General features: G+C 29.2%; 2 protein-coding genes across 3 annotated transcripts; one reads left to right on the top strand and one right to left on the bottom strand.

Annotated features, from left to right (window-relative positions):
* The first annotated feature begins 632 nt into the window (after nucleotides 1-632).
* Nucleotides 633-5,129, top strand: LOC137823154 (putative mediator of RNA polymerase II transcription subunit 26c). Of its 2 annotated transcripts, none has more exons than XM_090295973.1 (9): nucleotides 633-1,688; nucleotides 1,791-1,859; nucleotides 1,936-2,018; nucleotides 2,129-2,196; nucleotides 2,310-2,362; nucleotides 2,457-2,490; nucleotides 2,582-2,712; nucleotides 2,831-2,915; nucleotides 4,965-5,129. In XM_090295973.1, the coding sequence occupies exons 1-9, from the start codon at nucleotides 1,269-1,271 to the stop codon at nucleotides 5,036-5,038; spliced, it is 1,017 nt and encodes a 338-aa protein (XP_090152099.1). In that variant the 5' UTR covers nucleotides 633-1,268; the 3' UTR covers nucleotides 5,039-5,129. The 2 variants fall into 2 exon arrangements, with proteins under 2 accessions (XP_090152099.1, XP_068484402.1); XM_068628301.1 differs by lacking the exon at nucleotides 4,965-5,129 and adding an exon at nucleotides 3,018-3,328.
* An 8,314-nt stretch (nucleotides 5,130-13,443) lies between these two features.
* Nucleotides 13,444-17,106, bottom strand: LOC137821727 (uncharacterized). Its single transcript, XM_068626461.2, has 3 exons — nucleotides 16,617-17,106; nucleotides 14,291-15,752; nucleotides 13,444-14,112 (listed from the first exon to the last, which is right to left on the bottom strand). The coding sequence occupies exons 1-3, from the start codon at nucleotides 16,903-16,905 to the stop codon at nucleotides 13,743-13,745; spliced, it is 2,121 nt and encodes a 706-aa protein (XP_068482562.1). The 5' UTR covers nucleotides 16,906-17,106; the 3' UTR covers nucleotides 13,444-13,742.
* Nucleotides 17,107-26,610: the final 9,504 nt, after the last annotated feature.

The following is a 26,610-nucleotide window of genomic DNA, read 5'->3' on the forward strand; positions in this document are numbered from 1 at the left end:
ACAAACATAATAATGTTAAATAAAAAAACTAAGAAAACAATGTATTGGATATAAACAAAACTTTATTAACTCTTACAAGACTAAAAGTTCTTTAAGATAACAACTTTACGATGATTTTTATAAAAGAATTTAATTGTTTTCTAAGAATTGTGTGTTGTTATTATGTTAGAATATATCTTCTTCTATTCTTCATATTTTGTAGAGTTACTCTAAATAACATTAATTTTTTTCTCATTTTTTTACATCTTTAGTTTATCTATGTTTTATCACATTAAAAAATGAAATACAAAGAAAATAAGGAAAGTATATCAAGAAGAGTAAATAATATGAGTTTTTATATTGTGACATATTATCATGTGCTTACTATTTAAGTTTAAATACCATCAATTACAAATATTAATTTTATTTTAACATTCATCTTAGATAAAATTAATTTGTTTCCATATAAGAACGCATTAGACACTAAATTATATTTTTATAAAAGGACATATTATGAAATAATATATAATCCATTTTACCACCATTCTTTAAATGTTTCATCATTTAAATTTTAGCGATGGGGACGTGGGCCAAAGTGGTGAGAAGCAAATAATTCAAAATGTTTGTGTTTTAGTCCGTCGTTCATCTCCCTTAGCCCACAGCAACAAAAAAAAAACATAATAAAAAAGAGTTTGGCAGGAAACGAAAGACAATTGAAAGAGTTTGGTATAATGGTATTGGTAACCCACAGGTATACACCCTGTGGCCATACCATACCAATACCATTACCATACTTGTTCTGTACACGACCTTCCAAATCTGAATTAACATCTCAAAACCAAATCAAATCAAATCAATTATATTAATCAAGGGTTGGGTTTTTCTTCTCGAATATCCTCAATCGTCCATCGTCAATCCTCATCCTCTCTGTACTATCCTCTTCTCCATTATCCTCAACTTCCAACCCTTAATCGATCAATCTCCATACCCATACCTCAGATCTACGTTGTTTTAATCACTACTGCTCCCTCGTCGTTTCGATCTACCCTTTGCCGTTTCCCTTTACAGTAATATAGATCCCTTGATGTTCTTACATTAGAACCTAACCTATAGTTGCTCCCAAAGCCTAACCAACAGAACTAGGAATCTTCCCAGATTCTTTTTCTGTGCTCATTAGCCTTTCAGAGACAAACCCAACAAATTCTTCTTCAGCTCATCTTATATATTCAATCTCTGATCGATCGCTTTTCCCCAACCTCTTTGCTTTCCTCCACGCGCTCGCCTCGGATATGGATTTGGACGATTTCCGATCCATATTGGACACCTCGGGCGTCGACGTGTGGATGTTCATCGACGCCGCAATCGCCGTCGCCTCCGCGGACTGCGCCGCGGAATTGAAGCGCCGCCGCGACTCCATCGTGGAAAGCCTCTACTCCGCCACGGCCGCGCCTCCGCGGTGCCGCAATTGTGACGACGGCCACCTCCTCAGGACCAACGGCCACCAAATCACGAAGCAGAACAGCCCTAGCCCTAGCCCCGTGCGGCAGCCTCACCGACGCCGTGCCGCCGAAGCCGCCAATTCCCCCGCCACGCCGCAGTCTCTGGAAAACGATGACGGCGGCGAGGATTTGGATCCTTACGGTGGTCTGTTCGACGACGAACAGAAGAAGATTCTAGAGATTAAAGAGCAACTCGAAGAGCCTGATCAGGTATTGCTAATTGTTCAATTCAACGAGTGTTTTTTCATGTTGAGATTACAAGTTTAATTAATGTTTTCTTTTAATTTGGCTTGTTTTCTTTCTCCTTTGTAGTCTGAAGATTCCTTGGTGGAGTTGCTGCAAAGCCTCGCGGACATGGATATTACATTCCAGGCTTTGAAGGTAAGTTCATTTTCTTTGAGAAGTTTTTTTGAAGTTTTTTTATGACTTAACGGTGTTTGATTTTTTATTCCTGTAGGAAACTGACATCGGGAGGCACGTGAATCGGTTACGGAAGCATCCTTCAAACGACGTTCGTCGATTGGTGAAGCTGCTTGTCAGGTTTTGGGAGGAGATATAAAAATCGTTTCACTTTTTTCGCGGAAATTAATGTTGTCGTATTGCAAGAGTTTCAACTGATTGACTTGATTCATCTTTTTTGTTATTTGCAGGAAGTGGAAGGAAATTGTGGATGAGTGGGTGAAGCTGAAACCACAGGGAGGAAGGGACACTCTGATGGGTAATCTTGATTATTGATTAATTATTAATTATTATGTTAATGTTGGGGATTTTCTAAAGGTCATGTGAAATTATTAATGATAATTAATGATGATGTTGGTGGGGTATTGGCAGCTGATGGAGACTCGCCTGTGCAGAAAACCACCCAAAATGGGCATCATCATCAGGTTGAGGTCAAAGAAATCTTTTTCGCGTAGTGCTTTTTTTTTTCCTTGGAAAGTCGAGCTAATAATATTCATTCTTCTTCTATTCCTTTTGCAGATTCCTGATTTTGCATACTCGCCAAATCCACACAGTTAGTATAGTATAGCATATTGGCATCTGATTCAAATCTTTTTGGATACTGTAGTTTACATCTGATTGATATGGTCTATATGCTGACGCAGATGGTAGCTCAGGGTCTGACCGTAACAACTCCGAAGCAGAACACAAACCGAAAGTAATTCCCCGCAGTGAACCTCGGCCAAAACCGACGCCAGCACCGTCAATTTCAACCCCTGCTTCCGCTTCTCAAAACGTATGGATATGATTTCTCAACCATTTTGGTGTCTCTAAAATATGAATGCGGTGGTGGGTTTATCTGTTAAGGTAAAAGGGATCTTAAGTGGTCCTGACATAGTGTTGAATGGTTGCAGAGACAAAGAGACAGCAGTTTTGACGCGGAGAGGCTTGCTTCAGCCAGAAGGCGGCTTCAAGAGAACTACAAAGAGGCTGAAAATGGTGGAATTTTCGTCTCTATAATTTTTATTTTCATGCTGTGATATTTCTTTATCTCTCTCTATATAACCGACGTGTAATTTGGTGTGTTTGTGCGGTGTATAGCCAAAAGGCAAAGAACGATTCAGGTTATGGATATCAACGAGTTACCAAAGTCAAAACCCAAGAATGCCTTCTTTGGGAAGAACAAAGGTGGTGGTGGTTCTCAGGGAAGGCACTGGTGATGATAATGAAGCATGTTGTATCCATTGTTGGTGGTGCCATTTTGCGTGTAAAAAAACACAGCCTTGTGGCGGTGCCGGATAAGTCCCAAACCCTGTTCATCATCCTGTGGATTTTTCCTCCGCTCATAAACTTTTTTTTTCCTGTGGTTTTTATTTAAGTCAATAATAACCGAAGAAAAGAACTCCTCAATATATTTTTTTCTTGAAAGGGGTACACATCGAACCCACGTTTGTCGGTTTGTGGAGGAGCACGTGATTTCAGGAAACAAGATAGGGATGGTACGGGGGGTAGGGGGCTAAAAGAGGCTTTCCTTAGTTACAAAACATCGTTTTTGAGGGTGAAGTTTGAATTCTGGTACATTAGGTTTAAGGGATGGTTTACTACTCCCATTAAATGCAATTTTCTCTTGAAGAAAAACAACAAACGGGAAGTCAAGAAGTGATAACAGTATATGCTTTTGCTCTGGGTGGGTGGGAATTAGTTCGCTGGATTAATGATGGGGTCTTGGGTGTTGACACCTTCACAACCTGCTTAATCATTCCAATCCTTTGCCGTAAAAAATGAGTTTTATTTGGTGCAGCAAGCCATTTACGACCTTTGTCTAATAATTGAAACACCACAAATGGACAAAAAAGTCTTGCGTTACGGGGTACTTCTGTCATAGAAAATTCTTCTAACGGCCTATTGTTTGTTAAGCTATACAGAGTTAGGCACTTATTAGCCATACAAGTTACGTAACATGTTCCTTGTGTCACACTAATTCGGCTTCCTGGTACTTTCATTTTATTCCATCAGATTTTGCACTTTTACTCGGAAAGTTGAATTTGGTGTGGAGCTATGTTCGGTGGTAGGTAATTTGTATGACAAATAAATCATTTACTGCATTTAATATTTCACACTTTCACCAAAAAATGTCTTGTGTGCCTTTTCAGTACGCCGTCACTTTTGGGCGTTATGAGCACATTACACCGCTATGCCAATTTCATATGTTGAAAATATTCTATTAGATAGCGCTATTTCAAAATTTATTCAATTATACAGTTAAAAATCTCTTTTAAATTATGTAATCTAAAAATTTCTTTTAGATACAATACAGAAAAAATATTGCAACATTTAGTTAAATGTTTGGCTTTACGGAATTGGAAGTTGGTGAATTTAGTTATTTTAAAACCGACCAATTCATTCCATATTTTACTGATTCATTTTAGGTGAATGTCTTGTGAAAAGTTCACTCTATGAATTGAGGTTTCTAAAGCTTGTATTGTATGACATGATTGTCCCAGCCCACTAATAACATTGCTTTTGATTTTGAAAAATCACACATTAACGAAGGATGATATGTTTTCCACTTTGTCATGTTCAATGACTGCGAATAATTTTTCAGGTAATGAATATTTAATGATACCATGTTCTGAAGTCACAACTAGTCCTATAGGAAGGTAGGATATTTTAAAACTCATTAATAAATTTAGCAACTTAAAAAAAAAAACTACTTTCTATTTTGTATTATAAGGTAATTGTCTCACTATGATCATAGTTGCTGTGTAATTTCTAATGTCAATATAATTTTAGGTTGTACCAATAGGATAGATCAGTATCTGGTATGGACCGTGCCTTTATAAAAAAAATGAGTTAAGATTAATATAAATGGATGTAAGATAATTTGTACAGAAAATTAGATACTGTCAATGTTAATCTTTGTGCACATATTAATTGTGGTCCAAGAGTGATAAGGTCTATCAAAATCCTATAAAAAAAGCTCAATAATCAAGAAAAATATGTCGTTATTATATTATTTATTTCATCTGAACGTTGGAATTTTTACAGGTACATTCTCCACTCGGAATCAAAGGTCAAATACTGAACACAAGAAGGACGAATGGAAGAAGAAGGAAGAATAGAAGGAAACATGCTCATAGAGCAGTTTTGTCTCAATACAAGTACATAAGTTAAAGGATAAAATAGTAACTATAAGAATTTTTTTTTCAAAAATTATCTCTTCATATGATAATAGTAAAAAGTAAGTTTATAATAAATGCTATTTTCTTTAGAAGACATAAGAAATACAATGTTAACACAAATATTATTCATTTAAAATTGCATTAAAACCTAATTAACACCTTTAAAGTACATGTAATATACTCTTTCGAACAACTAAAGTTTGATTAAGAAAAAATATTAAGAAATGAAGATAAAAATAATAGAAAGTAAATAAAATTCAATATTTAAAAATATAAAAAAATAAAAGGGAAAAAAGATGTAGAGGTAAAAAATTAAAAAATACTCTTATTAAATATTAATTCTTAAAAATATGTTCAATTTATTATATATATATATATAATAAGAAGTGTAAATTGATCTTTATTTAATTGTACAGTTATATATAATATTTGCAATTTAAATAACTATACAGTGGTTACAAAGAATAAAATGGCTTAAAAAAATAGAATAAAGGAATTATTTAGCGAAGGGTTGGAATAAAAGTTAAGCAAGTATTGTAAGTAGATTACATGCTTTTCAATAGCTTTATATCATACTAAGGAAAACAACGTCAATGTTCCTATGTCACCACGTAAGTTAATTGTTCTAATAATTATATTATTTTATATAGTATGTATATTAATTTTAAATTTAATATATGTGAAAAACAGGAAAAAAACATAAAGAAGGATTGATAGTTCAAACAATAATTTTGTTAACATGTATCTTATTAAAACATACTTCACTTGTACAATCATATTTCTTCTGATTAGAGAGTACAACACAATCTCAATAATTAACATAATTACGTATTTGAAATTATTTTAAAAATTTTTGTTCATAGTTATTCTCTTTCTTAACTTAACACAAATAATAATATTATGTAATGTAGAAGAAGAGATAAGAAAAAGAGGTAAGGTACATAATAATTTATATTTATTTATCTATTTTAATAGATTACATTTTGGCCAATAAATCAAGTTCTATTAGATAGATTATTGCTATAAAATACATTTAAATATTTTTTGAGTTCATGTATCTGACTAACCTATTGTATATTCTTTACTCAAATAATCTTTTTGATGGCTATTAAAATTACTAATAGAGTATTTTCATTACTCTTCAACTATTAAAATCTTTTTCAATCTTTATTATTAGTCATATTTTATTGTATTCTAAAACTAAAAAAATATTAATAATTATAGTTATGATAAAAAAACAATATTTTAAAATAAGATAAATAGTTTTTTCAGATATGTAATTTAATTGAAAATATATTTATTATAAGTAAGATAATCATATATTATTTTTTATTTTCATTCCATTATTTAGTTTCAAGCATTGTATTTTTTTTAAAATTATTATTATAATTTGCTTATACGTTTCTAGTTCATTTTTATATTTATTTTGATATTATAATTTCAGTGATTGTAAAATAATTATTTTTTAATATATTATAAATATAATTTTTGTTTTTAATGAAATATGTTTTATATCAATGACAAAACTTATGTATGTTGTTGTGTATTTTAATACTTATACCTATACAAAGTTATTTAGTTTATAGAAAAATATCCTAAAAATTATGACAGAAACTTACTTAACAATTAGAAAACATATAAACTATATGGCCGAATGACCATGTTTAAGATGTTTAAGATACATTCAATCTTATGCAACAACTATTGGTTCAATCAAAATATCTATATTTGATACTAGTTAAACGATAAATAACTTTAGTTTAAAAATTGTTTAATGTTTGACTGATGTTTACACATATTTCAATTTGTCATCTTAAATATTTAAAATATGATAGATTTATATCACAAACATTATTTTTTCAAAACTTAATTTTTCATTGCTTGATTCATCCATTTCATAAATAAAATTATAATTTTCTCTTAAATTGACTAGATGTTAAAGTTTATAAAAGTTAACACCAAATTGATCAAATTGTTTATTTTGCTTACTATCTCATCATAGTAAATTAACACATAATTTTATATCTTTTCTCCATCTAATTAGAATATAATTAAAGGACATCTCATTCACATTTTTCTTTATTCACATTTTTCTTTTAACTAAGGTCTTTGTTATATGTCTACATATTATTACCTTAAATTTAAACAAATACAAGAGTATTAACATTTCAGTCCACATATTATGTGGTCTTGAGCATTTAGATTTTTTTTTATATCCATTATTTCCTTATTTAAAAATTGTGTTGGTTTAAGTATGTTGAAAATTCTTTTCAAAGAGTAAGTTGTTATAAAATAACAAAATTCAAAAAGAATATAACTCAAAAGCAATGATAAGATTTAGGGAACACAAGACAGACTAATTTTGATTTGTTTTTTTTATCGACAAAGAATAAATAAAATTAAAAGCAAAATATTATAGGGATGCTGAAATCCTTATAGAAAATAGAAAATAAAAACTTCTAGCCTCATACTCTCAAGGAGATATAAGACATAAATTTATAATATTGTTTATGAGAAGATTTCTCACTCATACATAATTTTGTCTGTTTGTTGTTGAAAATACCAAACAAGTAGATTGTTTATGATGATTAACTACAACAAGAATGAACATATTGCATCTCTTTGTTAAATATAATATGTATTATCAAATTATACAATCTACAAATGAATCATAAGTTGTCATCTCTGATATATTCCTAATACATTTTAAAATTTTGACATAAAATTTGATTGTTTTTTCTTTGTATACGAATGAAGTAATTATAAAGTGTTTTATCCCCAACACTAACTCTTAACTGTGTAACCTTTGCTATACCGTTCTTGTAATCTTTTTCACCAAATTGCAAGTTCTCGTATGCTTTGGCTTCAAAACTAACTAATGAATAAAATTTTTGTTTAATGAAATTCATGCATCATCACATAACACTATTATTCTTTATGCATAACTATCATTTTTTCCTACAATATCTTTGGAACATGACTTTTTTTGGACTTAAGATGATAATAATCTAGATTAACACAAAAATGTATTACAAAGTGGACTTTAAGCCTAACTCAACCCCATAACACCAACTCACACCAAGACTACCAACTCGTGCGTGGGACTATATATTATGGGTGGTCCGATAGCGGGTGGCACGATAGGCCTAACACAAACACTCGTTAGGATAGGCTCGAAATGGCTCTGATACCATATTACGAAGTGAACTTTAAGCCTAACTCAACCCCATAAAATCGGCTCAATGGGGTGAGGTTTGCACCCACTTATATACAATGAAAGGCTCTAATCTCTAGTCGATGTGGGATCTCCAACAAAATGAAAGCAGAAAAATTTGTTGGATCTCAACTTTTCCTTAGCCATCTTAACTTGAAAGAAATCGATTTTCAAACATTTTTTTGAGTAATAATCAACATCCATAAAGAAAAAAATATTCACTTAACAACTTAAAATATTAATATTTATCTGATTTTTTTTACTTTTTAACTTAAAATACTAGTACATACTATTATATTATTATATAATTAAAGTGAATTATCAAGTAAGTATATTTTTTAAGTAGATGTGAACCTGTCATTTTTTCTATTCTTCTCTTCCATGAGATGTAAGTAAATAGTACATGGCATCAATCTTTGTACTCGTGCTAATTTTTTTAATCCCAAAGCAACTTCATACGCATAGTTATTATAAAATACATAACTTTTTCTCGCACCATCCCAACACTGAACTTCTTTTCCAATATCAATTGAGCATTTTTAAATGCCCACACTTTAAACATGACAAACATAAAAGAATGAAGCACATTTATTTGAAGACTCATTTGTGTGCAAAATAGAAAATAATAAAAATAAAATTGGTAAGAGAAAGTTACAAAGTTGTAAACAAAAACCATAGATTTGGAAAAAAGTTTTACTATACTCAATCACAATTAGAGGTGAAAATTGATTAGATTATATTTGACTAAGCTTGAGTATAATATGTTTATTTGTTATAAGCTTTTTTAAAAGGGTTCAACTTGTCTACAAAAAATATATAAGCTTCAAGCATGTGTAGGAAAAAAATAAGCATGTTAGCATTCCTTTTTACATTCTAGAAAGTAAAATAATCTGCAATTTCTATTCTATCACTTTTGGAGCTGGCACACTATCCCTCTCACCTAAATTTGACAAGTTGTAATCAAATAGAGAATTTAAAGTGTGCTTCAATTAAATCTTCTTTCTTTCATACTCTTTTCAAAACAATCTCTTTCATACTTTTTCTTAAATAGTAATTACTACTTTCCCATTCAACTTTAAATGTTTTTTTTTTCAGATTTCTAATAGAACTTAAAATGAAACAATATCTTAAAAAAAACAACAATCAAATGAGGAGTAGAGTTCTATTTAGCTAGCGTTTTCAAACATTATTTTAAATTGAAGTTAAACCAAAAAAAGTTTTAAATTCAATTTATTTAATAATTTTTTTATTTTATAATATAAAAATATAAGTTATTACTTTTTTTATAAATTCATTTTAAATTTTTAAACGTTAAAGAATAAAAATCGGCAAAGGAATACTTTTTACTAACACTTTTTTTTTATTATGTTAGAATAGTTTATATTTTTTTTAGTAAGAGCTATTTTGTGTCGTATCTATTTTTAACTAAGAATTTTAGAAAACACAAATTATCTTGTCTTAAACTTAAACTTTTGTTGTAATTCATATATATGAATATGTGTGTGAATTTAAATTAGAAAAATGATTTAAAATTTTTCAAGCTCTTTTTTTATATATACTTTCTAAAGTTAATTTTAGAACGAATCAATTTCACTCTAGTATTAATTGGTGACAAAAACATTTTATTGTCTTCTGTCAGCATCATACTCTCTTTCATAATCATTTGAGAAAAGATAACATATAAATATAAATCCTAAATTGATCATAAGTATTAAACAATAGAATAAGTTATATTTTTAACTTTGTACTTTATTGTTTTTATTTGTGAAACCTAATATATTGGGGATCCTAAGAATATTCAAAAACATGTAAATCCTTTTAAATGAAAGCTCAAATCATATTTACAAATGATATTCAAATATTTTATGATTCTACCCATAAATTGACATATCAAATATAGATATATCATGATATACGATATCTTTCATTTTTTAAGGTCAATTTGTTGTTAAGGAGTTAAAATATTCTTAGAAGCTAACTCACAGGAAGAAATCAAGAAAATGTTGGACAAGCTATATATGATCATGATTCTTCGTGCCTTGAATCCAAATGTTGATCATATTTAAGATCAAATGTTAAATGATCAAGTCGTCACGTCAATGGAAAACTTAACAACATAAATATTCTATGTTTCAACTCTTAAGAATCTACAAAAGCTTTTCTCATGGTATCTACTTACAGAAAGGGAGGTCATGGAAATAGACAAGGACTTGATGACCAATGACTTCCTCAATGCTCTTATATAAGAGAATGATCATAATTAAGAACATTGTTATTGTTTGTATGACTTTCTTGAAAGACAAGAACTATCCCCAAATTCGAAATACTTGAACCAAAGTTTTATAATGAAGAATATCAAGAATATTTGAGGTCAAAATTTAGTAACCAAATACAATCTTTAAGTGTTCCCAGTTTATTGACAATATATATCTCACAACCTATGAAAAGTCTCATTGTTATGGATAATTGACTTAGGTGCTTATGGTCATATTTCTAGTAATAACTCATTGTTCTCTTATATTTCTTCTCCTAAATTTTCTCATTCTATATCTTTAGCCAATGGATCTAAAGTTGATTATCAAAGATTTGATCAAGTTCTTTTTTACTCTTTCTTTAAACTTAAAAGTTGTCCTAATATATTTTTGCATGCCCTTTAATCTTATATCTTTAAGTCAATTAACAAAGTCATTAAATTGTTATATAGGAGCATGATATAGGTCAATTGATTGAAAAAAAAAAACACAAGTGCAGAATATTGTGCTATTTAGAACCAAATCATCATTGTCACTACACCATTTTTAACTTTAGACAACACCGAACCAAGTGAAACTTATAAATATCTTGTAAATGTTTCTTAAGAAAATGCAACGATTTTACAAGTGTGGTTTAAGGACTATCAAATACCATGTTTGTAAAATCATTACTTATCTATACCACATTTTTTTAAGTGTTGCCTTTAGAATGCGTGTGTTAAACAATAAAATTGACCTAAAAGTAGCCACAAACATATAAATGTGACCTAAAATTGAAAATTGCAACACTTTTACAAATGTGACTTATAAATCACTATAGACCACAATTTTTGGGCCAAAAATGTTTAAGCAATACTTTTGTGATGTGACCTTCTAAAAAAAGGAATAAACTACATTGATAAAGTGTGACCTAAAATAATAATAATGGAGCATTTAAAGGTGGGTATTTTAAACCATATTTTAAACCGGATTTCAAATATACAATATATTTTGCTTTGTTTTCTATTCTCCAACATGTTCCCAAATCTAAATAGCTTTCACTAGTTTATAAATCGAAATTCAAAACAAACTCTGATTCTAAAATTAAAATCAAAACTCAAAACTATTATTATTAATAATAAAAGATATTAATAATAATAATGTTAATATTAATATTATTACTATTAGCGGAAACACAGGCGCATGAAATGCGCCTGTGTGTCCACATGTTTTATTTTTATCATTTACATTTTCAAAGTCATAATATTACTACAACAATAAAGAAAAAAACGATTCAATATTTTATATTTATTAATAATTTTTTTTTAATGAAACAAATAAATAAAAGGAAATGAAACAATGATCAATTTGATAAAGAAGAATAAAAAGCGAACCTTTCAAGAAGAAAGTGTGAACACCGTCCAAGCAATGACTTTAAAGGTCTGGTTGCGAAAGGAGTGACAAACAAGTTACCATTGTAAATCCAAGATACGAAGACCCGATCTTTCGTAATAGTCTTTTCTGCATAATGCAGCGAACCTCTTCATTGCCTCGCGCGAGAAAGAGTGCGTCAGAAATCATAGACTCAAAATTCTATTGCCAAATTTGGAGGAGCTTCGATGCCACATTTGTGATGAGAAGAATAGGTGATCAGTGAATAAGGATGTAATTGGAGTGAAGAAGTATAAGTTATTTTGCTCCTCGTTCACTTCCACATCCAAATCGCCTACACGAGGTGTTCAAAGATAGTCGTCTGTCAAATGCTGTTGACAAAAGTCACAGTCACTGATTGAATCTTTTTTGTAAAGAAAGAATAAGAAATCAAATGATAAGAATAAATAACAACTATGAATTTTAAGAGAGATAAAGATATGAGAAAAAAAATTGTTCCACGTCGTACAAAATGTTTAATAAAATGCTTCACATTCAAAATTTAAAATTGGTAATTGTTTTTTACAAAATGATAAAATATTAGTTTAAAAAATAGTTTCCAATTAATTATAAAAGTAATTAGTTATTTATTAAATACTTAAAAAATAATGAAATGGCTGAAATGTCAAAGATAAAACAATAAAATAAGTATTAATATAAAGTAAAATTGATAAATAGCAAAAGAAGAGTTAAAGACAGGAATCTTCTTTATTTATAGGTTAGACTAGTTTACCAATCGAAATTCAAAACAAACTCTGATTCTAAAATTGAAATCAAAATTATTATTAACATTAATAATAATAAATGTTACTAATATTATTATCATTATGAATAACAACAACAACAATAATAATAATAACAACAACAATAATAATAATAACAACAACAATAATAATAATAATAATAATAATAAAAAAAAAATTTGTTTGGTGTAGTAGTGTTGATTCCTCTAACAAACAAATTGTTAATAATAATAATATTAAAGTAAAAAAAATAGTTAAAATATGTTGCCTATTCTACTAACATAACACAACAATTTTTAAAAGAACTAAGATTTTTGTGAACACAAGAAAAGAATATATATTATGATAATCAAACAGTTCTTTCACATTAGTTCTTCACATTGTTTCCAACATTGACATTAAATTTACAGCGAGTTTGTTGACTCCAATAATCAATTTGCGATATTGTGACAAAACCCTTGACATTAGCTAAAATTCAATTTTTAACTTTCAAGCTTAGGGCATTCCATTTATTTGCTCTAATTTTAACGGAAAATGTTAGAATAATTTTTATTATCTATTTTGTATTGTATTTATCTGTGACCTAAAATCTTTGGAGAAACTTTTTTCTCTTTCTTTAAGCTTCTATAGCTTCATGACTTAGATGTGTTTGGCTTTCTGACTTAATTCTGACTCCAGATTAATCTGGTAGGAGTGATTGGTAGAAACGGGACCTAATTCTTCCAATTGAGAGTTGATGCAATCATCTTTGGGGGCTGAATCAGATAATTCACAGAGTTTCAAACTGCACGAGCATGACAGGAAGTGGTTACTTGAGTTTTGAGATTAAAAGTTTTCCCTTCAGAGGCACTAACAGCAGGAACATAAGGATATATATAAATGGACTCTACTTTAACTTCTGGCATTATGCGAACGTTTAGCTTCTGTAAATCACGATGTTAGCCATACCTATCAACTAACAGTCTTGGGAAAGAACTGATACTATATCCATCTGGGTTTTCCCACAATATCTCACTCACAAGTTACTAACAATCTTCTAATATATCCTTTCCAGACCTCCCCTTATATTTTGTCTCAGTGGCAGTTGCAGAAACTCCAGATTTAGGAATACTCTTATCGTCTTTTTCCATATCATGTTCAGATGATTTTTGCAACTTGGATTGTGATGATCTGCTCAGAAAGAGAGATCTCAAACCATTTGCACCCTGAGATTTGCCCATCAATGAGTTCCCCCGAACTGGTTTAGTTACCCTAAAAGGAAATATCTGGGACGGGTTTTCCTCCAACCACTTTTTCTCTGATATTAACAACTCCACCAATTGAAGAATATCTTCTTCAGTGAGAGATCTTAAAACTGGGGGTCCATCCTTTAGCAATTTATACGCCATATCCTCCCTGATACAAACAAAAGGGCATGCTAGTAACTCTTTAAACTGGTAGCTACATAATGATATCATATCATAAAATATCAAAATGGTCACACAACTTTCAGCAGAAATTTTGTCATATAGTTAATTTGTTGCGCTGCAAAAGGGTGAATTTATAAAAGATTTGTACTAGATTAGTGCGTAACCTGTTTTTCGACTGGGAAACAATTAATGATCCTTTGAGCGTGAAAATAAAAGTTTCTATGTCATCCCAAAAGGCACTGCTAGAAAACAACTCAGGCTTGTCCAGCTCTGATAACTTGGGTTCTTTAAAATCACTCACAACCTGAGCTGTTTGCTCTACTAGTTCAGATGGGTTAGAATCCTCGAAATGACTAACCACCCTGTTATGACAATCAGCTGAAACACCAGATTCTGCATTGCCTTTCCAAAATTGCCACCAGGCTCTGATCCTGACAAAGAATGTTGGGCCATTCCTATTAGTTTTATCACTTCCACTAGGTATTTTATCAAGCAGAGAGTCATCAGCTTGTGTAGAATATGGGCTGTGACAAACTTCATCAACCTGATCATTTCCAGCAGAGTGATTCCTTGAAGTCGTGTATTTTTCCTGAATTCTATAACTTGCATCCTCAGAACCAACAATGTCACAATCAGATAATGTTTTAGAATTCGAACTCAATTTTAAGGAATCTGGCTTAGTTTTGGAAAGTTGGTTGTCCTTGTGTTGTGGTTGAATCTCTGACAGTTGTTCAGTAGTCCTATCAACAACCTTCCCACTACACGCTGAAAATTTCTGCAACGCATCTGGGGGCTGAGACACATGTCTTTCAACCAATGAAAGTGATGATTTTGAATCCTCATCCATACTCCTTTCATGAGATGATGCAGTTAAGGGTGTCCAATTTGCTTCTCTAACCTTGTTTTTATCCTTGCCGTTTAGCTTTGGAGTTGCTGCAGATCCCTTCTTATCGATCTTAATACAAGATGCTACTGATTCCACAACTTTTCCCTCAAAAGGTTTGGGGGATTCTGAGGGGATCAGACATACATGAAAATTACCAAAGCCTAAAGGCTCAAGCTCTACATGCAGTGTTGATGTTAGAAAGCGAGAAAATGTTCCATATCCATAAAACTTTTTACTAAAATTCACTTTACGTTTCTTCAACTCTATACGAAGATCTCTAATTGAGATTCCTTTTCGATGTGACTTTAATATACGGCAAACCTGTTTTACAACTTTTTTTGGAACAGTGTGCAAATCTAAGGAAGGTTTGTATATGCCTACTTTTTCTGAAGATGCAGACTTCTTAACATCTGAGAATGGTTTTTCCGGAATCACCTTGTAATTTCCACACCAAGAACCAAACAAACCATCAGGAGGATGGCTTAAATGTTTTCCAGAAAGATGTTCCCCTTTTACTAACGAAGACCATTGCCATATTATAGTTGCTGCACTGCAGAGGACACCAGGAGCATTCCTTGTGCTAGCAAGTAATATATTGTAATTATGAATTCTTAACCGGTGTAACATTCCAGCAAAGTCTCCATCAGCAGATATCAAAAAGAGATGGGCAGGCGGAGGATTTTGAGAAACCCAATCCATAAGATTCATGAGAAGAAATCTATCAGCACTGTTCTTTCCACCTGCAACAATACTTGAAGATATTATAATTTGAATAGCTAAAAGTGTAGATAAATGAAACAAGAAACTACCGAAGCCATATGGACGGCAAGCTGGAAAACATATCAAATTAAAAACTTCCCATTCATTTCTCCCACATTTTCACTCTCTTTCACCACATCCAAACAACTCAACTTTCCAATTTGTCTTCCCTTTTTTTTTTTTTTTTTTCTACCCCCTCGTTTACAATCCTAATGGCTAAAACTATAATTATTTTTCTTCATAAAAGGACCAATTCCTAATATCACCTACAACGACAAATGTTTAATGTTTAATTTCAATCATGTTACTATCACATGACAACCATTATTTGTTAAGTCAAAGTCACCTCATCACCAGCTTCATCTTCGCTATAAGTAATTAGCATAGAAAAATAGGAAGGAAAAAATAAAACTAATTTATCTATAATATAAAATTAACTTATATATGAATCAATTTTAGAAGTTATTTCTGTTAGCTTCTTCAGAAAATTGGGTTAAGTTTCCTCTAAACAAAAGCATAATCCAGACCTAAAATGCAAGTGTAAGGACTAACACTTCAGATAACAGTAGATATAACACAACTAAAATGCAGCTGAAAAGACTACAAATTATAACATATCTCTTAAGGAACTAAAACTTAAAGTTATTATACAGAGACAAAAATAATAATAATCAAACAAAAAAAGCTGCGTTATCTAAAAACTTATGGATTATCATAACCCAAAAAATAAATAAAAAACAATGTGAGCGTCAGCAGTGAACCAATTAGAAACCATCTTGAGATGAATTTTGACGGCAACAAAGTTAAACGAGGAGAGGAGTTAAAGAAGAGGAGAGAAGAGAAACCTGGAATGTGGGTGAAATGAATGCCAGTGTGAGAAAGTGCTTGCTGGTTGGGTTTTGAGAGCTGCAGAACATCACCGAAAGCGTTGATTCGGAGAGGGCCCTTAATACCACTCGCTCTCACAGCCTTCGTGATCGCCGGCGCCACATCCAGAGCATCAACCCCCGCCGGCACCTGGCAGTTCTCGAAATCCCACCACACCGAAACCTTGACGTCTCGAGAGTGGTGCCACAACTGATGCCTCTGAACCCTAACCGCCAACAACTGCTTCGTTTGGAGAAGGGATCTCATCACGATTGGAAGAATCAAATCCAATGCTTCTTCCAGTGTTGCAGTGAGTTGGTTAGTGGCTACGGAAGGCTTTAGGATTAGCGCAATTTAAACTACACCCACATTTTCTAACTCTTCTTCTAATCTAATGCAAAAATAAAAGCTTCAAAATTTTCTCACAAAGTTTACATGATTAAGTTTAAATATGGGTTACTTTTAACTGGGTGTCTATTAATCTTTTTTCTATTAAATACTTAAAAAGTTATATATTTTTTACATAAGTTTTACGACATGAAATATTTTTTTTTTGTCGTTTTATTTACTTGTGTTTTAAGTTTTGTACTTAATATAAAATAATATTATTAATTTTTCTTATTTTCATAATAATTTACTGCATAAGGAAATTATCATGATTCTTTTATTACTTTTACCTCATTTACCTATAATTATTAAAGAATTATTGTCATTATTATTAATGATGTTAGTAACAATGATAATTTATTATTCTCTAACATATTTTTAATAAAAATAATTAAAAATATTTATCATTTTATATTAATTATAATATTATTTTATATTAATACATCTTATTTCTTTAACATTTAAAACTAAATAAAATAAAATTAAACAATATATACTTAATTAAAAATATAATTTTTTTGAATATTTAATAAAAAGTTATTAAAAACTTAAAAAAAATTATACGAGGATCGAAAGTTAATTAAATTTGTTCCTGTTAGGGAGATAGGGCATATAAAACTATTGACTTCGTTTCCTTTTCTCTTGTCGTGCAATCAACTCCTACCTTAACTTGCTTATCTTTTTCTTCCTATTGGGTCTCGGTCGCACAGTCTTGGATGAATGTCAAATGAGGTACCTCTAGAAAGCACTTAACGCTCAAGTCAGCGAAAAAAGTATTCAACACTCGAAAGTGTATGTTCTTTTTCGAATGTGTGTTATTTATATTACCGGTAATGAGTTTTTTTTATTAGACTACATTAATAAATAAGTTTGCGTTTAGGATTATATTACCTAGTTGCTAACCACATAAAAGTTAAAAACGAAGATTTAAAACTAAGTCAAACATAATAAATTTATTTTATATATATATATATATATAAAAGTGTGTGAGTGTAAACTTTAATCTCACATTTTAAAAATCACTAAAGAACAATATTTTCGCAAACAAAATAGTTTTTTAACAGACCAAAAATTGTATTTTGGTGATTGCTTAAGTTCTGTAAATAAACTTTTTCAAAGATTCATTAAAACTAAATTCTTGGTAGAGATTATAATAAGTTGTTGTACTGTAAAAATTAAATTCAATATTCTTAAACAACGTTGAGGGTTAAATCTTAAAATTAGAAAAAGTATTATTGAAAAAAGCATTAAATAATATCAGTCTTTTTTTGACAAAAATTAATAGTAACAAAATTTAGAAATACTTACTAGAAAAAATGCTGATGAATTCAAATAATCTTAACAATATATATATATATATATATATATATATATATATATTGTACCGTTTAAATTTTATTAAAAAAGAACTGACATTATTTTAATTGAAAGTTAAACAATTCCATTTTGTTTAAAAGAACTAAATAAGGGAAATTTGGTGAGTCTGTAAGGACGGATATCCCATAACGTCATATATTTTTCTTATAACCGTTTTCAGAATGTTATTTTCACTTAAACAAACTTAAACCTGAACAGGTTATATATAATTTAAATCCGGTACGTGAATTTTGGGTTTAAGTTTAAGTTTAATTTTTGATATATATATATATATATATATATATATATATATATATATATATATATATGAATTCATTACTCTTATTACGATGTAGCAATAATATGATATTTTTTAGGTTAAAACTTGCTTCAATGTTAAAAATCAAAATAATAAAAAATATTATCTTTTTCTTTTCAAAAACTACCTTTCTCCCATTTCCCTCAGTTAAAATTAAGATTTTTAATTTTTAAAAACATTCTATCTGGTTGTTTCTGTTAAAATAAGAACCAAACAAAAAAAGGTCAAACATTACCTAAAGACCTTACTACCAAAGATAGATTTAGTTGGTTATGTTTGACATCTTAATTTATTTAGATATTTGATCTCATAAGTTAAACACTTACTTTCCTATGATTGGTGCATAACAAATAATTCTTCTTTGACATAAGAACTAGCCAGAAGAAATAGGTCAAAGCATGTTTGCGTGTAAACATAATGGTGCACTGCCTCTTCGTTGTTCCATTTTTTTTTTAGAAAGGAACCAAGTTACATTTAAAAATGAACTAAAATGAATGGGCCACATTTTTGGAGTGTACCTTTATCAAAGCTTTTGAGGCAAATTCTTCCTCCACCTCCCATCTTTTCCTTCTATCCCATACTTAAAAAATAAAACTTATCCTTAATTTTTTTTTTTTTAATTTCAGAATATTAGGAAATCTAGATACGTCTCACATTATATAATTCAAAAGTTAATATTGATAACTTTTTTTCATTTTAATTACATTCAGAAATGTACAATTCATAAATTCATAATATAAAAGTTGTATTTTAATTATACAATTCAAATGATGTGTAATCCATAGTATAAAAGTTGTATTTTAAATTATACAATTTAAATTGTAAATTTTTTATTTTGAATTATATAATTTAGAATGTAAAAAATATTTTGTATATTATTTGAAATGTTACTTTATTGATTACATGAGTTATTATTACTAAATATGTTGTCATATATCCTCTATTCTTTTTAGATACATTCATACACATTGAAAATAAACATAGATAAAAAAAACACAAACTTGAATAAAACAAAAAAAGACAACAAGGTTGTCAAATTAAATTAAAACGTGTCATAAAAAGATGAACAAATAATCTATAAATTCTAATACATTCTGGATTCCACAATTGATTCCCAATTGAGAAGTATTTTTTGATGTGAAAATATATTACATATTCCTCAATTCAGAATTTACTTTTTAAAACATAATATGTTCTAGATTTTGCAATCCTGAAACTTTCTAGATTATCCTATCTAAAATACAAGGCAAAGAAAAACATTAAAAGTATGTTTTACCGACCTCTATAAAATGTGGATCCGATCTCCAGTGAAGGGGTGCAGAAGTGCTCTCCAGCACAAAATTGAAGCAGGAGAAGAAGAAAAAAGGGTGAGACTGAGAAGATGAAAAAGATGAAGAGGATATTGCAAGATTTATTTTATTAAGAGTAAAATGGTATTTTCACTATCCCGATATGCGTGAAGGATGAAATCATGGGGTTGCAGGAAGAATTTACCCGCTTTTCATGCTCTTGCAATGCTGTTCTTCGAGGAAGTACTTGCCCAAAATTACTTCTTGCACCATATCACTGCACCCAATTTCAGTCTAAAAAGATAAAAATGTCCTTAGATAAAATGGATCACATACAAAAAAGCATTCTAGATCCCCTTCTCCATAATATGTTTCTGGATTATTTTTTTCCAGAATAATTTTTTTTATTTCGATCTTTATTTCCAGAACACAATAATCTATTTTTTGAAATTTTTTTGGATTTTTAGTTTCAGAATGAATGCCATTTTTGGAATTTTAAAACTATGTAAGTGCAATAAATTCAAAAAATTGAGTGTAGTAAAATTGACTACAAATTAATTGTCAATTATGGTGATTTCACTGTCACTGTACCATGAATCAAAGGGCTTGCCAAAAAGAAGTGTCTTGCTCATAACATTTTGGCTTTCCTTGTTTTTCAGATTGAGTTAAACAAAGAGCAAACTTGTAACGTCACTTTTTCTTTAAAAAAACAGAAACTGAACCTGCATGCATTTTTCTTCCTTCATTTCTCTCTCTCTCCAATTTCCGTCTCTCATTCTCTTTTAATTTTCTCTCCCAATCTTCATCTATTTTATAATCTGATCATACTACGTTGTAACTGAGAAGTTAAAGAACATTTCTACCCGATCAGATTTCAAATAGAGTAAGTTCATTTTTACTCTAAAGTTCCTTTGTTCTCTATTTTTGCTTAAGATTTAGTCATTAATCTTGGTGAGGTCAGTTGAGAAGTTTAATCATCTCAACTTATTCTACTGTATACTGAATTTTTGTTCTTGTTCTGTTTGGATAACTTGCATTAGGCCCATAAATCTTGAAGCGCTTATCTAGACTGTGGGAAATAAAATTCTAGAAGTTGCTTGGAAAACAAACAATTAAGGTAAGGGAAGCTGAATTAATTTTTTTATAGCACCCTAGGATAGAAGATCTGAATGCAGAAGGGACGTGGTCCCAATATTGAATTTATCTTGCAGGGGTGTTATTTGTTTATATATTGTGTGTTTGTTTATATATTATTTAAACTTTATAAATATTATATTTTGATAGTTTGAGAGTTAAATATTGTTGTTGACGTTGGAAAATTTATGGAATGATATGAATTTTTAAATGTTATATGATTGAATGATATGTATTATATACGAATGATGTAAATTGTATGAAATTGATGTCATACATTTGGGATAATGTATGAGTTGTTGTTTGATGGTACGTTAAGTATGAAAAGCCTATGTTTAATGAAGATTCTCTGGCTTCACTAATGATCTAAGTCATGTAGACTAAGATATCAGGTGGTGAGAAGCTGAGAGGGAGTTCATACACATCGGGTCCCACTGTAGACACTCGGTATTGGATGTTTGAACTTACCTTGATCCTTTCTATTGGATTCGTTGGTAATCTTTGGATCATGTGTTAGTCTCTAGTAGGGGCATACTTAATGAGTCTTCCGGGAGATGAAGTGGAATTGAAATGAAATCCAATGATTGTGATTGAAAAATAGATCCATGTGTGATCTATATGATTGATGAAATTGATATTGAAATTTTACATGACAACATTTAAAGAAATGTTTATAAATGATTTGTTTGGTTGGTTCTTTTTGCAAGAATTAGATATGATATGTAATTTCTTTTCACTAGCTTACCCTTTCTTTTCTTGCTGTGTTTGAACTGCGATGACTGTACTACGTACACGAGCATATGATATTATAGGTATCGGAGGGTATGAAGAGCTTTAGGATGTTGACTTTGAAGCTTATATTGTAAATATTTATATTTTTATATGTCCTAATCATGTATTATGAATGTTTTGAAAAACTCTAATTTTGTATAGAAATACGTAAAACGTTTTAAATAGTTAGATGTATTTTTCGAGTGTTATAAAACTTCAGATTCAAGAATCATAATCTGAGTTCATAATCAGGAAGCTTTCGTGTATCCAATTCATTGGCTCTCTGACTTAATTTTAATTCCATATGACAAAGGTTGGAATTTAATACCTCCCATGGTGATTCCATGTTATTATCTTTAGGGAATGAATCAGATCATTCACTATCTGAGTTCATGACTGCAGGGCACGATCGACACTAGTAATTTAAGTTTTGAGGATATAAGTTTCTCCATCAGAAGCACTAAGGCCATGCATTGAGGGGTGCACTATTCACGCAGACAGATGTGAGAGTGCACCCCACGTTTGTTTCTAGTGATTGATGAGGGGGAGGTGTGTGGAAAGGAGAAGATGGAGCTTTTTTGGTGCCTCTCACGTATGAAGAAAAAGTGCAATGAGAGGAGAGAAAGCCACATAGACTTTTGAGCATTTACATTTTTACCCTTAATAAGAATAAAAAATACATTTAAATATTTAAATTCTAAAAGTATAAATAATAGAATTCAATTATATATTATAATAATCTAGATTTTGATTTATTAATGAAAATACAAAATCTATTTAAATATTTAAATTCTAAAAATATAAATAATAGAATTCCATTTTAATAGAAAATTTTATTTAAGTAAACGGTAAATATCCAAAAAACATATTAATATATTCATAATAAAAAAATATTAAATATATTTTTAATAAAAAATACTTATATACCTTAAAATATAAATATATTTATAATAAAAAAGTATTATTAATATTAACAATATAAATATTAAAATAATAAATTGAAAAATAATTTAATTAGAATTAGAATTAAATTTTATTTTTTATTTATTTATTTAAATTCTACATTATTTTATTCTTTTATTTATAGTTAAAATTTTAAATTATTTTCATTAAATAAAATGTGTATAAAGTAATTATCATTTATTTTTATTTTTTTATACACAAGGGTAAATTTGTAATCTTACAATTTATACAGTTAAAAATAATTCAAAATATCCTTACAACCATCAAATCATTAACATATTTCAATAAACTTTCTTCACACATTCACTCTAACCTACTTCAATCCTAACAACTTCAATTTTCTTCTTCACACTTTCACTCTCCCACACCCTCAACTTTCTACTCTCCACGTCTTTTTATCCAAACAAAGCCTAAAAACATGAGAAGAAGGAAAAAATATAAGTGGGCTCTACTTTAACTTCTGACATTATCAGCAGCAAGGTGCCAACTTTTGGTAACGAAGCTTCTGAAAATCAATGACAGTCATACCTATCAACAAACAATTTTGGAAAATAAATGATATTATATCCCTTTGGGTATTCCCAAGACATCTCACAAGTTTTTGACAATCTTCCAATATATCATTTCTAGACCTCCCCATGTATCAATGACAGTTGCAGACTCTGGTGCTAGCAATACTCTTACTGTCTTCCTCCACATCATGTTCAGATGATTTTTTCAACTCGGACCGTGATGCTCAGATCCGAAAGAGAGATCTCAAGCCATTTGCATGAGATTGAACCATCAACGAGTTTTTCTTGAGTGGTTGACTTTAAAAGAAAAGAATATTCACTCCACACCCACAACAAAATATTAATATTTATAATAAAAAAAATTATTATTTTTTTCTTATAATCTAAAAAAATGAGGGTCATATTTTGTAATTAATCTGCCACATCCTCCCTGATAAAAGAGCATGTCCTGGTTTGTTATTAAGGAACTCCCTAAACAAGTAGCTAAATAATGATCATAAATTATCAAAATGACCACACAACTAATAAAAAGGTTGTTCCTAGTAAAAAAATAATTTTTTAAAAATATTTGCAAAAGTACCATTGTGAACTCTAACCTGTTTCTTTGACAGGGAAACAAGAAATGATCCTTTGGTTGTGAAAATAAAAGATTCCATGTCATTCCAAAAATAACCACAAAAAAACAACTCAGGTTTTCTAGAACAAATAACATTATGATCCAATTTTGATATATTGGGATCTTCAAAATGACCAATAGTCTGGTCCAGTTCAGATGAAATAGAATCCTAAAAAAAGACTAAGTACATTGGTCTGACGAGCAGACAAATAATCAGATTTTGCACTGCTCTCATCAATCTTAACAGCAGATGCTATTCATTGTACAACATCGTTGATTATATCATGTCGTTATCATTACATCACTTGTTGTAATAGGTTGAGAATGAATAGGGGAAATGATATGTGTCAGCAAATCCTAGCAGAGGAACCACGAATTTTCTAAATGGACGGATGATATGTATTTCCATCTTTTGATCAACATGGTTGATGAGACAAGGATGTATTATCAGGTGAGAGATGGCTAGATAACATAAGCATACACAAACCTTGTTGAAGCCTTAAGATAGTTTGATTTGATTGGATTAACAAAAAAATGTTAAGAATAGAGATAAGAGTCTTGAGGATAAATGGTGCAGTGGTTTAAGTCAATTCACATAAACAAGTTAAAGCAGAGAACAAAGTTTATGAGATATTAAAACTATTTTAAGCAGTTTTTTATGTGGCACATATGATATTGATGTTCTCATCATATTTATTTTCAAGCAAAAACGTTTCCAAACTAAGTGACGAGTTGATCCAATTAGACATTAAGATTTTAAAAAAATATACATTGATACTCTTATTCTAATATATAACTTTTTTTTTAATATGATATAATAAAAATATCTTTTTTATATTTTGTATACTAGAACAGGTTTGGTTTGGTTGTCAACTGTCAATGTATCATTTTTTTAAAATTTATTAGAAAAGAATTATAAGCTGTAAATAGTGTCACTGATTAAAAAAATAGTTATTATGTTAAAAAAAAATATAATAGATTGGGTGCAGAAAATATGTCGAAGGATAAATTGTCACATATAGCTGAGCAATGTAATATTGCAGAAAAATAAATGGACAAACAAGTCAACATGACTTTTTTTTTAGTTTTTTTATGACTTTGACCAAACCTTTTATAGATTACGAGACTCCTTTAAATAAACATAACTTTTTGTATTGTTTTTTATTTTATTTTTAATTTGGATTATTGTAACTTAACTTAGGTTATATGTTATCTTCTTTATTTATCTGTTTTAGAAGATTACTTATTTTTTAAACATTATTATAATTCTTGTTCTAAATATATTAATTTATAATCTGCGTAAAAAAATTATCTATTGTAAAATTATTTTTATGTTATTAAAAATAATACTGACATGAATTTAAGTTTATTATTTAAAGTAATAATGATTTACTTATTCAAGTTTGAGAAGAACTTTGCTTTGTTATGCCCTTTAATTTTTATCTAACATTCTGATATTTTTGTATATAATTTTAATTCAACTTTATTTTATATTTTATAAATTAATTTTTACATCAAATTATTTTATAAAATTCCAGGAAACAGGATTAAAAATTATATTATTTTATAATCTGATTCGTTTAATATAACACAAGTTATAGGTGTTTAAATATTTTTACCTTTAATAGATTTTTTAACAAGAGGCTACTTTAATTATTTTATAAATATGTTAATTTATATTTGTATTTAATTTTATCATATCAATAAATTTTTCATTATTTTTTCTTTTTTATGTTCTTATTCTCACTCCGTAGACTAAATAAAAGTTTAGGTTATCTAAATTTATTTTTTAAAAATACATTTTTTATAAATTTTTCATGTATTATATACATATGGATAACATAGTATCCTATACTATCTCCACACTATTAAAAAAAAATATTTTTATTTTATTTTTGTCGGCATATTTAATAATACTATCTTAAATTTAAAAAATGATAAATATAAAAATAAATAAAAAAGCGAAAAAAGGGGAATTGCTTTTGATAATTCAACCTTTAAATTTTATATTAGGATCACTACAAGAAAAAGAAAATCATAAAATAGAAACCAATTTTTAGATACCAAAATAATTAGTTGTAATAGTAACTAAATTAGAGACCATTTTAGAAACTAAAAAAAATAGTTTCTAAATTAGTTTCTATTATTGTTAAATAGTTTCTAAATTGGTATTTAATTAGTAAATTATCAATTATTTAGTTTCTAAATTTGGTAGCAAAAACATTGGTTGCTAATTAGATGCCAATTTAAAAACTATTTAAACTAATTTAGAAACTTTTTTTTTAATTTTTAAAATGATCTCTAATTTAGTTACTATTGCAATTAATTATTTTGGTTTCTAAAAATTTGTTTCTATTTTATGATTTTATTGTAGTGCATTATCTATTCATGTATTGATGGTGAACAAAAATAATTTTAAAAAGGTTGAATTAATTTGAAATATAACCTCATGAATCACTCATTGGAAAGGAATACCAAAAATTCCATTGCAAATACTCCCTTTGAAAAGGTGGAAGTTGTTCTTACTAAAATATTATATATTTTGGTAGAAAAACCGAAAGATGAGATTCTATAACAATGATTTAATCTAAGTGCTTGGAGAATCGATACACCCCTCACATTTCC

The sequence above is a fragment of the Phaseolus vulgaris genome, chromosome 9 (assembly GCF_051622355.1).
Source record: "Phaseolus vulgaris cultivar YP4 chromosome 9, ASM5162235v1, whole genome shotgun sequence".
NCBI lineage: Eukaryota > Viridiplantae > Streptophyta > Magnoliopsida > Fabales > Fabaceae > Phaseolus > Phaseolus vulgaris.

Bases quoted from the DNA above. Each gene is read 5' to 3' on its own strand.
- LOC137823154 (XM_068628301.1), top strand. From the start codon at position 1,269: ATGGATTTGGACGATTTCCGATCCATATTGGACACCTCGGGCGTCGAC. The intron at 1,689-1,790 runs GTATTGCTAATT...TCTCCTTTGTAG, and splicing joins AACTCGAAGAGCCTGATCAG to TCTGAAGATTCCTTGGTGGA. The intron at 2,713-2,830 runs GTATGGATATGA...GAATGGTTGCAG, and splicing joins CTGCTTCCGCTTCTCAAAAC to AGACAAAGAGACAGCAGTTT.
- LOC137821727 (XM_068626461.2), bottom strand. From the start codon at position 16,905: ATGAGATCCCTTCTCCAAACGAAGCAGTTGTTGGCGGTTAGGGTTCAG. The intron at 15,753-16,616 runs GTTTCTCTTCTC...GTATTGTTGCAG, and splicing joins TCATTTCACCCACATTCCAG to GTGGAAAGAACAGTGCTGAT. The intron at 14,113-14,290 runs GTTACGCACTAA...TGTTTGTATCAG, and splicing joins GTTTCCCAGTCGAAAAACAG to GGAGGATATGGCGTATAAAT.